Source organism: Pristiophorus japonicus, chromosome 12 (genome assembly GCF_044704955.1).
Source record: "Pristiophorus japonicus isolate sPriJap1 chromosome 12, sPriJap1.hap1, whole genome shotgun sequence".
NCBI classification, from domain to species: Eukaryota; Metazoa; Chordata; class Chondrichthyes; family Pristiophoridae; genus Pristiophorus; species Pristiophorus japonicus.
The window spans coordinates 106,230,532-106,245,271 of NC_091988.1; the positions used below are offsets into that span (position 1 = coordinate 106,230,532).

General features: G+C 46.8%; 1 protein-coding gene across 1 annotated transcript in view; it reads left to right on the forward strand.

Moving 5' to 3' along the window:
- Positions 1-958: 958 nt before the first annotated feature.
- Positions 959-14,740, forward strand: part of LOC139276829 (cyclin-dependent kinase 17-like) — a 377,596-nt gene continuing 363,814 nt past the window's right edge. Inside the window, exon 1 of the mRNA XM_070894828.1 lies at positions 959-1,102. Within this exon, the coding sequence (XP_070750929.1) occupies positions 976-1,102 (127 nt within the window). The 5' untranslated portion in view covers positions 959-975. The remainder of the gene's footprint in view (positions 1,103-14,740) is intronic.

Here is a 14,740-nt window from a genome sequence, read left to right on the forward strand (position 1 = left end):
TGCGTTGTACCCGGACTGACGTCAGGATCACACTGATCATCAGCAGCAGGGCACTAGCAGTTTGCACCCCCGCTAAACCTCGAACCAATTTCCCGTCGGGTAGCTAAAAGCTGCGCGCCCTGGTCGCTAAGCTCTCACGCGCGCATTCGCGCCCCCTTTGAGCGCTAACGGAGGCGTTAGACAGCCGAAAATCCAGTCCCGGCACTCAAATAAAAAGAGACTCAACACTCAAACACTCAACATGTTAGGCAGCATCGGTAGAGAAAGGAAAGTGTTGATAATCGGTACACAGCTGGCAGGGTGCAGCGTACCCCTGGTGTCACACTGCCTTTCTCTAACACCACATTGCCCCCGTCCGGCCCACCTCCCCTCCCCCTCCAGTTTGTGGAGAAAACCAATGGGAGAGTGAGAAGAAAAACTGAACATTACCATTTCAGTGAAAGTGTCACAGGACACAATAAATCAGAAAGTGATCCCCTCACTCGGTTATCGTGCTTTAACCATTCCTACATCCTTGGGGCCGTGGACATATCTTTTATTTCTCTCACTTTTGTCATGGTGCCTCCTTTTGTGCGATTATCACTTGTCGTTTTATCATCTCTCCTGCTCCACCTAATCCCTTTACAGATCCTAGAAACATTGAAGGGAAGGCTAATTGAGAAAGCAGTCGAAAGATATGGTGATAAGGTTAGATGGGAAGGGTGGGAGGGATTGTTAACACCGTGTGGAACACCAACAGTGGCACGGATCAGGTGGGCCGAATGGCCTCTTCCTGTGCGGCACATTCTATGTCATTCATTTTCTTTTCTTGTGTATGTGGGCATTGATTTCCCTGCCCCCGTTTCCCTCGCTCTGCTCCTTATATTGTAACCTCTTCCAGTTCGACTGCAGGGTGGTATCGAGCTGAAAGGTTAACGTTGGTCCGAAGTGACTGTTCTCTCTGACCTGTTTGCAGGCCCTGTCTCGGGACAAGCAATGGATCGGATGAGGATCATCAAACGGAGGCTGTCGATGACACTGCGCAGTAGCCGACCTCTCGATGATTCCCTCTCCCAACTTGCTGAGCAAATGACCCTGGAAGAGAATAACTCGAAGGACAATGGTAAGTGACCAAACCTTTCCCATGATCCACAGCTCTTGTTGTCTGGCTTTTTTATTTGTGTCAACTTTCAGCTCCTAAAGATCCCGCTTGGGTCTTTGTCCCTGTGAGGTTGCTAATCGTTTAGGATCAGCTCTTTCCAGTGCTCAGTCAATTAGGTTTTACTGACGTATATTCAAGGAGAAAATCTAAGGCTATTTTTATTTTAAATTTACGGACATGGCATAATTAGCCTCTTAAATATGTGCAGCTGATAAGGAAAGATATTAATCATTTGAAACTCTCTCAGCAATGGTCAGTAATCTATCCTATAGATTCATGATTCTTAGCATAGATGATTGCCAATAGATTTATGTTGGTGTCTAAATCTCTCTCTTTAATTCCGTTCAAGAATCGAATCTTCCCTCTTTGTGTATTTTGCATTTCACGTCATTTTCTAACAAACAAGAGTTGCAATATTGCAGATTCTTCCATTGCCAGTGCTACTGAAGAGGATTGGTACAGTTAACCAACATAGTGCACTGCTAACTAAAATGAGGAATGAGCTTAAATTGATTGAAATACCAACAGTATTTAGTTCATAAACTGTGATCATTCAGAAAGCAGCAGATCCCCCATTGTGCTTATCACAGGAACTCCCCAGGGGACGATAATAGGACCACTGATCGTTTTGATAGATATTAATGACCTCGACTCGGGTATACAGAGCATCATTTCAAAGTTTGCGGATGGTACGAAACTTGGAAATGTATTAAACAAAGAGGAGGTTAGAAACAGACTTCAGGAGGACTGGTGAATGTGCAGGCACGTGACAGATGAAATTTAAGGTGGAGTAATGTGAAGTTACACATCTTGGTGGGAAGAATGAGGAGATGCAATATGAACTAAATGGTACAATTTTAAAGGGGGAACAGAGAGACCTGGGAGTGTATGTACACACATCATTGAAGGTGGCATGTGGGATCCCTGACTTTATTAATAGAGGAATAAAGTACAGAAGCAAGGAAGTTATGCTAAACCTTCATACATCACTGGTTCGGCCCCAGCTGGAGTTTTGTGTTCAATTCTCGGCACCGCACTTTAGGAAGGGTGTCAAGGCCTTGTACAAAGTGCAGAAGAGATTTATGAGAATTGTACCAGAGTTATGTGGAGAGACTGGAGAAGCTGGGATTGTTCTCCTTACAGCAGAGAACAGTAAGGAGATTTGATAGGTGCTCAAAATCGTGAGTGGTTTTGATAAGAATAAATAAATAAAGAGAAACAGTGTCCAGCAGCAGGAGGGTCAGTAACCAGAGGATGCAGAGTTAAGGTGATTGACAAAACAACCAAAGGCGACATGAGGAAACGTTGTTTTACAGCCAGTTGCGATCTGGAATGCACGGCCTGAAAGGGTGGTGGAAGTGGATTTAATAACATTCAAAAGCAAATTGGATAAATACTTTACGGGAAAAATGTACGGGGCTATGTAGAAAGAGCGGGGAGGGGGATTAATTTGATCGTTCTTTCATAGAGCCGGCAGGTGCACAGTGGTTTCCTCCTGCATCATTCTATGATTCTAAGTTATAACAATGACAACAGAATTATGCTGTGTGACATACTATAGCATATTGCAGACATAAAAAATTACAAGGAAATTATTAACTTACTGAAGCAATAGCATTTTCTGTATTTGAAAATGTCGTTGTTTCAATTATTGTACTATCAATTTCTTGTTGTGTCTTACTATTTCTCTGTTTTATCTTACTTGTCAATAATTCTGACTCGTTAATTTGTACCTGTTCACATTGGTCCGCAGTGTGGTATTTACCACTTTTGGAACAGATAGGGATATGTGATGTTGCTGGCTGATCTCACAATGAGAGGGTGACTGTTAATCCTGGGCATTCTATCCTGCCCATCTTACATATAAGATGCAGATTTTGGCTCATGGGTGAGTTAGTCAGTTTATAGGAACCACTTTTCTTCTGTGAACAGCAGGTGAGAGTGGTGGGAGAAAGCCCCATCATTAAAGAAGTGTGGGATGTGTTGAGGGAAGTTAAACATGCTAAAGCTCTGCACCTTACCAGGAACGTTTCCTCTAAGCTGCACTTTGTTTATTTCAATGTATGGTTTCATTAACCTGTGCAATGTGTGGTATTCCCAATGGAAAAGGTTGTGAGTGGCCTGGACAGCACCTTGCAGATTACTGCGTGAATGTACACAGCTTAAACAGAACATTCTTTACCAGTGCTGAAGCATTGATAAAGTTCCAGGACTAGTGATGGTCACCAGATGCCTGAGCTGGTCAATTGTCTAAATCCTCATAGTGGATCAACTGGTTTCCAATCTCCCAGCCCCAGGCATTTTATTATGAGTCTATTTTATAGAAAAATAGCACAGCGAGTGTCGGTGCACTCAGGCCCCGAGACTTTAGCAGAGTGCAAAGGGTGTCAAGGGTCGGGGATATCGCGGGCTGGATTGAGGTGAGGTGATGTGGGATCCCTGCCTTTACATATACGGGAGGAGTGGCAGTTCAATTGCTCACATGTTTACTGTCACTGGGAAGGAGCGACACTGGTTGTTGTCGCTGCCTTTAAAAGATCGCAGCTGGTTAACTTTTCAACAACAGGAAGCACAGATTCTCAGAAACATCTGTGGAGGTGTTGCTGGATGAAATAAGGGCTGAAAGGGAGGGACTGTTAGGTGCTGAGGGCAAGAAACCCCAAAACAATATGGTTCAGGCTGTTTGGAAAGAGGTTGTTGAAATAGCGAGTGCAATCGTCACAACCCCAAGAGCTGCCACGCAGGGCAGGAAAAAGTATAATGACCTCACGAGGCTGACCAAGGTAAGTCAAGGCGTTGTTTCCACAGAATATCCTGCACTACTGATAGGGGCTGTACTCACCCCCTCAGCTCTTGTACCTTTCTCTGTTATCACCTGGGCCCCAGTCTAAAGCTCTCCCTCATGTAGTCAATCGAGCAGGGGCTTAATGCGACTCTCCGGAGGGGCAGTGCCATCTGCAGCTACTCAGTGCAGCCCACTCATGCTGGGCTTGGGTTCAGAGGAGCTACTGGTCGCTGTCAGTACACCAAATACTCCTAGCCTAGGAAGCCCCGTGAAAAAGTTCTGCTCAAAATGTCTATGTCTGTACTCTCGGCTGCTGCTTCAAAAGCCACCACTTCCTTAGAAGCTGTTCCTTGAGACTAGCTGCTGCTACAATCTCCTGGGCTGTCCCTGTCTCCAGGGTATTGTGTGGATCATGAGAAAATCCCCACAATATATTGCCAATACGGGCAGTGAACTCCTCCCATTTGTCCATCTCCATTCTGTTCTCGTGATCGATGCTCTCTAATCAGAGATTTTCTTTGAAGCCTGGTCCCCTGAGATACAAGGCCCTAGGTTCCTTCGCCAATAGTGATTGTCTCTCTACCCTCTCTCTCGTCTACCCTCCCAGGTCCACCATTTCACTGGTGTTCAGGCTTCATTCAGTCACAGCCTTCCTGACCAGTCGTTACTCCCCCCTCAGTGGGTGCTTGCTCAGGTAAGGTGCTATGATGTGGTTGCTGAGGAAATGGCTGTAGTTGAGGCTGTGATTCTGGCAATTAACTCCCCAGTGGACATAGCCTGTGAGGCTGCTGGGAAATACAGGCTGTGCACACAAGGCCATGTCTCCGTGCAGAAATCATCATCATCAGAGGCGGTCCCTCAAACGAGGATGACTTGCTTCCACGAGAGTTCACAGATGTTTCAATGAAGGGCCCGATGTTCCAGTCCTGAACTCCAAATGAGGGGGTGGAAGATATCTGTGCGTGAATTTTTTTAACATGTGGTGGCCGTTGCACATCAACCACCACACGGGCTCAACAGAGCTAGGTCTTTATCCAGTGGCAAGGATTAACCAGGACGACTGGAGACCTGCTCTGCTGCACGGACCTAGTGAGCACACATATTGCCGTGTGGGCTGGTCCGTGCTGCCCCTGGGCCCTGGGCTCTTCTGGGCCCCGTACTCTCATTCGCTGCACCTCCGCCACGATCTCCCACCGAATCTCCGTCACGACCTTCCCGCTCCTCCGCTGTACCTGGGCCCCGTCGATGTTCCTGCCCACGCCCCAAACGGCGACCTGGGTCCTGATGACAATACCCAGTCGCCCATCTCGAAACCATTGCACACTTGGAGCAGCTCGCGCTGGATGATGTAATGGTTTGCTACAGCTCAGAAATAGCTGCTGAGTGTAAGGACATTATTGATTCCTCACAGTAAACAAACTAGGGGAAGCTTAATGCTGAGGATGCTGCCACTGAGATACAATGTGTAAATAGCAGAGTTTTAAACAGTATGAATCGACACGGAACAGAGTGGAAGGGTTGGGGCAGGTCGGTCATCCTATACATTTCACTCCTGGAGCAGGTAAAGTGTGAGGATTCGTTCACCTACTGATTGGAGAGGTAACTTCTATCCACAGCATTTGACCACATCTCTTGTGAGATGAACCACATCACATACTACAGTCACTTTGTGCACAGCAAGCTCCCACCAACAGCAATGAGATGAATGACGTTAATCTGCTTTTGCCGAGTGCCATGGGATGTTTAATGTTCATCTAATAGATGGAGAAAACCTTGGTTTAACAGCTCATTAAACGGCCAGCATCTCCTTAAATATTCCATTCAACCCCTGAGGAGAGGGGCAGCTGGTTGTAATCCGAGCTGGGGGGTGGGCAGTAACACACCCACACCCCTGAATCAACCCCCCCCAGAATCAACCCCCCCCCCAAATCAACCCCCCCCCCGAGGCCATTCCAAATCACACCCCTGAGACCCTCCTGAATTCCCCCCACCCCCGAGACGTTCCAGAATTCCCCCCCCACCCCCGACACCCTCCCAAATCCCCCCCACCCCCGAGACCCTCCCGAATCCCCCCCACCCCCCGACACCCTCCCAAATCCCTCCCACCCCTGTGACCCTCCCAAATCCCCCGGGACTCCCCCGAATCACCCCCCTCCCCCCCCACCTGCCCCCAAGACCCCCTGAATCATTGGGAGCGAAAAGGCTGGCAGAGGATGTTGAGAATGCTTTCAGAAAGCATTTAAACTAATTCAGCAAGGGGATAGTGTAGATCAGTTCACAGTTAGGCTTACTGCACGTGATAACTACATTGATGCTAAGCATGAAGGTGAACCAGGTCGGAAGCAAACAGGAATTAATGACTTTAAGAAATTGCTTTTATGTAAATGCAAGGAATGTTAGAAGCAAATTGTTAGAATTGCAATCCTATGCTGTGTTGGAGAATGTAGATGTATTGTGTATTTCTGAGACATGGCTAGATGACAATAATGGCACAGACATTCACCTAAAGGGCTGCAAGGGTTTGAGAAAGGATAGAGTAGGTCAGAGGGGAGGTTGTGTTACTATTTTTATCAGTGAGAATCTAACAGCTAGAGAGAGACTTGATATTTCCTCATTGGGCTCAGCTGGAGCTATCTGGGTTCAAGTGGACCAAGCTCATGGGCAGGGATTAATTGTCGGTAATTGTTATAGGCCCCCAGGTCAGACACTTGAACATGATGAGTTATTATGGAAACAAATCACTGATGCTTTTAATATAAAATGCCACCTGGCATTCAGTGGCACCATGGTTTACAATAACAATACTGTTTCCTGACTCAACATGTTAATGAAGTAACTGGGGAAAATCATATATTGGATCTGGTGTTAGTAGTGAGCCTGACCTCGTATCAGGCCTCCATGCGGGGAAACATCTGGGCAACAGTGATCACATTATACGGTTCCAATTGGCTCGTAGAACTAAAGGTACGGAGAACCTGAAACTCGTACTGGATTTCAGAAGGGCAAACTTCTCCAAAATGGCAGATGATTTGGAACGGGTAAATTGGCTAACTCTCCTCGGTGGTGATGCTACCGATGTTGAATATAAATATAAAGTTTTTAAGAACAAGATTAAAAATGTGGAAAACAAACATGTACCTCAAATCAAAAGAAGGAAATGTGGTAAGAAAAAGCCAAGGTGGCTGACTGGCTATGTACAAAGACAAATAAGATGTAAACAGAAATATTTCTATAAATTAAAGAAATTTAACACTCAAAGAAACAGGGTTGAATACAAAGAACAACTAAAGAAAACGAAGGCTGCTATTAGATCAGCAAAAAGGCGGTAATATATATCGCTCCACCCAGTGGACAACTGTGGCATTGCAGCCATTGCTGTTTGCAACAATAAAGAGGGAACAGGTCATGTGACGGGGTCTCTGAAGTTATCAGCCATGTGTGCTTGTGAGGTCATACCGAAAACATAACATTGGCGATGAGGATAGGATAATCGGATAACCTAGCTGAAATTTTTGTTGGTGGATGATTCAGCCAACCGACAGAGAGACTTTGAGGGCTTCTCTGTTTTGATTACCAGCTAAAAATCCGAGGTAAATTACAAGCACACTTAGCTGAACTGCCAGAGTCCAGATGGCCAAGGTAACAGAGCATTGAAATTGTGCTATCGATGCCTGGGACAACACATTGCTCAAAGTTGTCCATATGTGAAGGCAGAGTGTTTCTTCTGCAGAAAGACTGGGTATCTTGTGAAGGCATGCCGACTGAAGGGTAAACCGGCTTTCAAAGCTATAAGTAGAAATCCCCAGAGACTACATAGCATGGAAGAAAAGCAACAGGATGAAGAGATACACATCATCAGGAGCATGAGGGTATCTAACAGCGATTCGAAAAGTATCATCATCCACGTAGATGTTGCAGGATCCAAGATACCCGGGAAATCAACACTGGTACATCCGTGAGTGTAGTAATGGAGTCTTTATACCTTGACAAATTGCGTGATTTCCCACTGGAGAAATCCAAGATAGAGTTGCGAGGCTACTCGGGAGAGAACGTTCCTGTGGTAGGTCGTATCACCGTACCGGTGAAATACAAGGATCAATTTCAGAGTTTGCCTCTAATAATAGTGGCAGGAGACAAGCCTGCCTTACTAGGAAGAAATTGGTTGGGATCACTGAAGCTGGATTGGAGTGAGATTTTTCGTGTTTTGAAACAAGATTTGCATCAAAGGATGATGTCATCAAGAAGTAGTCGAAGGTGTTCTGTGAAACAGGCAGTCCGATCCAAGGCTTCAAGGCGCGTGTCAGGGTACAGACGGACGCTAGGCCAGTTTACTGCAAGCCACATCCCATACCATATGCACACAAGGAGAAAGTTGAGCAAGAACTCAAAAGACTAGAGACTAAGAATATTATCTCTAAGATAGATCTATGTAATTGGGCTACACCCATAGTTGTTGTACCTAAGTCCGATGGTAAGGTAAGGTTGTGTGGTGATTATAAAGTAACCGTAAACCAGGTTCTCGAGGGTAATCTCCCCAATACATTGCCAAATGTAGAAGATTTATTCACAATACTGACAGGAGGTCAGATCTTCTCAAAATTGGATCTTACAACTTGAACTAGATGAGGAGTCCATGTCATGCTTGACTATAAATACTCATCTAGGCCTATATCAATTTGGAGTGTCTTCTGGCAGATGGGACATGTGCTGTGTGAGGGTCCTCCGGGAGATGGGACATGTGCTGTGTGAGCCCCTCTGGGAGATGGGACATGTGCTGTGTGAGCCCCTCCGGGAGATGGGACATGTGCTGTGTGAGCCCCTCTGGGAGACGGGACATGTGCTGTGTGAGCCCCTCCGGGAGACGGGACATGTGCTGTGTGAGCCCCTCTGGGAGATGGGACATGTGCTGTGTGAGGGTCCTCCGGGAGATGGGACATGTGCTGTGTGAGGGTCCTCCGGGAGATGGGACATGTGCTGTGTGAGCCCCTCTGGGAGATGGGACATGTGCTGTGTGAGCCCCTCCGGGAGATGGGACATGTGCTGTGTGACGGTCCTCCGGGAGATGGGACATATGCTGTGCGAGCCCCTCCGGGAGATGGGATATGTGCTGTGCGAGCCCCTCCGGGAGATGGGATATGTGCTGTGTGAGCCCCTCCGGGAGATGGGACATGTGTTGTGTGAGGGTCCTCCGGGAGATGGGACATGTGCTGTGTGAGCCCCTCTGGGAGATGGGACATGTGCTGTGTGAGGGTCCTCCGGGAGACGGGACATGTGCTGTGTGAGCCTTCCGAATCGCCCCCCCTTGAGATCTTCCCGAATTACCTCCCCCCCCGTGCCCCACGAGTGTCTCCCAAATTCCCCCTCAAGACCCTCCCGAATCACAATCCCCCCCACACGAGACACTCCCGAATACCCACCCCTCGTCCGCCCGAAGCCCTGCCCATCTGATGGTCCATTCTATCCACGAGTCCATTCCATCCAGGAGTCCATTCCAGCCGGCAGTCCATTCTATCCTGGAGTCCATTCCATCCAGGAGTCCATTCTATCCGGGTTATATCCGCGAGTCCATTCCAACCGGCAGTCCATTCTATCCTGGAGTCCATTCCATCCGGGAGTCCATTCGATGCCAGAGTCCATTTTATCCAACTCTCCTTTCTATCCCAAAGTCTACACTACCTGAGCGTCCATTCTATCTGGGAGTCCATGTTATCCGAGAGTCCATTCTATCCAAGAATCCATTCTATCCGGGCTTCCATTCCATCCACGAGACTTTTCTATCCGGGAATCCATTCTATCCGAGAGTCCATTGTATCCTGGAATCTTTTTTACTCGAGTCCATTCTATTCCAGAGTTCATTCTGTCCGGGAGCCCATTCTATCCGAGAGTCCATTCTAGAAACATAGAAACATAGAAGATAGGTGCAGGAGTAGGCCATTCGGCCCTTCGAGCCTGCACCACCATTCAATATGACCATGGCTGATCATGCAACTTCAGTATCCCTTTCCTGCTTTCTCTCCATACACCTTGATCCTTTTAGCCATAAGGGTCACATCTAACTCCCTTTTGAATATATCTAATGAACTGACCTCAACAACTTTCTGTGGTAGAGAATTTCATAGGTTTACAATTCTCCGAGTGAAGAAGTTTCTCCTAATCTCGGTCCTAAATGGTTTACCCCTTATCCTTAGACTGTGACCCCTGGTTCTGGACTTGCCCAACATTGGAAACATTCTTCCTGCATCTAACCTGTCCAATCCCATCAGAATGTTATCTGTTTCTATGAGATCCCCTCTCATTCTTCTAAATTCCAGTGAATATAAGCCTAGTCAATGCAGTCTTTCTTCATATGTCAGTCCTGCCATCCCGGGAATCAGTCTCTACACTCTCTCAATGGCAAGAATGTCCTTCCTCAGATTAGGAGACCAAAACTGTACACAATATTCAAAGTGGCCTCACCAAGGCCCTGTACAACTGCAGCAAGGCCTCGCTGCTCCTATACTGAGATTCCATTCTATCTGGGAGTCCATTCTATCCCAGAGTCCATTCGATTCGCGAGTTCATTCTATCCGGGAGTCCGTTCTATCCGGGAGTTCATTCCATCCAAAAGTCCATTCTATCCGGGAGACCATTCAATCCGGGAGTCCATTCTATCCGAGAGTCGATTCGATCCGGGAGTCCATTTTATCTGGGAGTCCATTGAATCCGAGAGTTCATTCCATCCGGGAGTCCATTCTATCCGGGAGTACATTCTATCCGGGAGTCCATTCAATCCAAGAGTTCATTCTATCCGGGAGTCCATTCTATCCGGGAATCCATTCTATCCGAGAGTTCATTCTATCCGGGAATCCATTCAATCTGAGATTCCATTCAATCTGAGATTCCATTCTATCTGGGAGTCCATTCTCTGGGAGTCCTTTCGATCCGGGAGTTCATTCTATCCCAGAGTCCATTCTATCCCAGAGTGCATACTATTCCGGAGTCCATTCTATCCGGAAGTCCATTTTATCTGAGAGTCCATTCTATCCCGGAGTCCATTCTATCCAGGAATCCATTCTGTCCACGAGTCCATTATATCTGAGAATCCATTCTATCCCGTAGTGCATACTATTCCGGAATCCATTTTATCCGGGAGTCCATTTTATCCGGGAGTCCATTCTACCCGGGAGTCCATTCTATCCGGGAGTCCATTCAATCCGGGAATCCATTTTATCCGGGAGTCCATTCTATCCGGGAGTCCATTCTATCCGGGAGTCCATTCAATCCGGGAGTCCATTTTATCTGGGAATCCATTCTCTCCCGGAGTCCATTCTATCCGGGAGCCCATTCATTCCATGAGTCCATTCAATCCGGAAGTCCATTCAGTCCGGGAGTCCATTCTTTCCAGGAGTCCATTCTATCCGGGAATCCGTTCTATCCGGGAGTCCATTCCATCCAAAAGTCCGTTCTATCCGGGAGTCCATTCCATCCAAAGTCCATTCTATCCAGGAGTCCATTCTATCCGGGAGTCCATTAAATCCGGGAGTCCATTTTATCTGAGGGTTCATTGAATCTGGGACTCCACTCTATCCCGGAGTGCATACTATTCCGGAGTCCATTCTATCCGGGAATCCATTCTATCCGAGAGTTCATTCTATCTGGGAATCCATTCAATCTGAGATTTCATTCTATCTAGGAGTCCATTCTATCCGGGAGTCTATTCTATCCGGGAGTCCATTCTATCGAAGTGTCCATTCTATCTGGAAGTTCGCTCTATCCCAGAGTGCATACTATTCCGGAGTCCATTCTATCCAGGAGTCCATTCCATCCAGGAGTCCATTCTATCCCGGAATACATTCAATCTGAGATTCCATTCTATCTGGGAGTCCAGTCTATCCGGGAGTCCGTTCTATCAGAGAGTCCATTCGATTCTCGAGTTCATTCTATCCCAGAATATATTCGATCCAAGACTGCTTTCAACCCGAGACTCCATTCTATCCGAGACTCCATTCTATCGGGGAGTCCACTCTATCCCGGAGTGCATACTATTCCGGAGTCCATTCCATCCAGGAGTCCAATCTATCCGAGAGTTCATTCTATCCGGGAATACATTCAATCTGAGATTCCATTCTATCTGGGAGTCCATTCTATCCCAGAGTCCATTCGATTCGCGAGTTCATTCTATCCGGGAGTCCATTCTATCCGGGAGTTCATTCCATCGAAAAGTCCATTCTATCCGGGAGTCTATTTTATCCGGGAGTCCATTCTATCCGGGAGTCCATTCAATCCGGGAGTCCATTCTATCCGGGAGTCCATTTTATCTGGTAGTCCATTGAATCCGAGAGATCATTCTATCCCGGAGTCCATTCTGTCCTGGAGGCGATTCTATCCGAGAGTTCATTCTATCCGGGAATCCATTCAATCTGACATTCCATTCTATCTGGGAGTCCATTCTATCCCAGAGTCCATTCTATCTCAGAGTGCATACTATTCCGGAGTCCATTCTATCCGGGAGTCCATTCTATCCGGGAGTCCATTCTATGCCAGAGTCCATTTTATCTGGGAGTCCCGTCTATCCGGGAGTCCAGTCTAACCGGGAGTCCATTCTATCCCAGAGTCCATTCTGTCCAGGAATTCAATCTATCCAGAAATCCATTCTGTCCACGAGTCCATTATATCTGAGAGTCCATTCTATCCCATAGTGCATACTATTCCGGACTCCATTCTATCCGGGAGTCCATTTTATCCGGGAGTCCATTTTATCCGGGAGTCCATTCTATCCGGAAGTCCATTCTATCCGAGAGTCCAATTTTTCTGGGAGTCCATTCAATCCGGGAGTCCATTTTATCCGGGAGTCCACTCTATCCGGGAGTTCATTCAATCCGGGAGTCCATTCTATGCCAGAGTCCATTTTATTTGGGAATACATTCTCTCCCGGAGTCCATTCTATCCGGGAGTCCATTCAATCCGGCAGCCAATTCAATTCGGGAGTCCATTTTATCTGAGGGTCCATTCAATCCGGGACTCCACTCTATCCCGGAGTGCATAATATTCCGGAGTCTATTCTATCTGAAAATCCATTCTATCCGAGAGTTCATTCTATCCGGGAATCCATTCAATCTGAGATTCCATTCTATCTGGGAGTCAATTCTATCTGCGAGTCCTTTCTATCTGGGAGTCCATTCTATCCCGGAGTCCATTCTATCCGGGAGTCCATTCAATCCGGTGTCCATTCTATCCAGGAGTCCATTCAATGCCAGAGTCCATTTTATCTGGGAGTCCAGTCTATCCGGGAGTCCATTCTATCCCAGAGTCCATTCTGTCCAGGAATTCAATCTATCCAGGAATCCATTCTGTCCACGAGTCCATTATATCTGAGAGTCCATTCTATCCCATAGTGCATACTATTCCGGAGTCCATTCTATCCGGGAGTCCATTTTATCCGGAAGTCCATTCTATCCTGGAGTCCATTCTATCCGGTAGTCTATTCTATCCGGGAGTCCATTCAATCCGGGAGTCCATTCAACCCAGCAGTCCATTCAATCCGGGAGTCCATTCAATCCGGGAGTCCATTCTATCCAGGAGTGCTTTCAATCTGGGAGTCCATTCTATCCAGGAGTCCTTTCTATCCGGAAGTCCATTCTATCCGGGAGTCCATTCTATCCGGGAGTCTATTCTATCCAGGAGTCCATTCAATCCGGGAGTCCATTCTATCCAGGAGTCCATTCTATCCAGGAGTCCATTTTAATCGAGAGTCTATTCTAACCGGGAGTCCATTCTGTTTGAGAGTTCATTCTAACCGGGAATATATTCAACCCGAGAATCCATTCTATCCGGGAGTCCATTCGATTTGCGAGTTCATTCTATCCGGTAATATATTCAATCCCGTAGTCCATTCTATCCGGGAGCCCATTCCATCCATGAGTCCATTCTATCTGGGAGTCCATTCTATCCGGGAGTCCATTCAATCCGGGAGTACATTCAATCCAGGAGTCCATTCAATCCAGGAGTCCATTCTATCCGCGAGTCCATTCTATCCGGGAGACCATTCTATCCGGGAGTCCATTCTGTACGAGATGCCATTCTATCCTGGAATCAATTATATCTGAGTGTCCATTCTTTCCGACAATAAATTCCATCCCAGTGTCCATTTTAACCGGGAGTAATTTTTAATTCCAAGAGTCCATTCTATCCAGGAATCCATTCAATTTGCGAGTTCATTCTATGCGGGAATATTTTCGATCCGACACTCCTTTCTACACAGAAGTCCATTCTATCCGGTAGTCCATTCTATCCGGGAGTCCATTCTATCCCGGAGTCCATTCTATCCTCGAGTCCATTCTATCCGGGGGTGCATTTTATTTGGGAGACCATTTTATCCTGGAGTCCACTTTATCCGGGAGTGCATTCTATCTGGGAGACCATTCTATCCTGGAGTCCATTCTATCCGGGAGACCATTCTATCCTGGAGTCCATTCCATCCGGGAGTCCATTCCATCCGGGAGTCCAATCTATCCGGACGTCCATTCTATCCGGGAGTCCATTCAATCTGAGATTCCATTCTATACAGGAAGTCTATTCTATCCCAGAGTCAATCCTAACCGGGAGTCCATTCTATCCTGGAGTGCATTCCATCCAGGAGTCCATTCTGTCTGAAAGTTCATTCTAACCGGTAATACATTTGGTCCAGATGCCATTCCATCCGGGAATCCATTCCATCCCAGAATCCATTCTATCCGGGCGTCCATTCTATCCAAGAGTTCATTTTATCTGAGAATTAATTCTATCCGGGAATACATTCAATCTGAGATTCCATTCTATCCAAGACTCCATTCGAT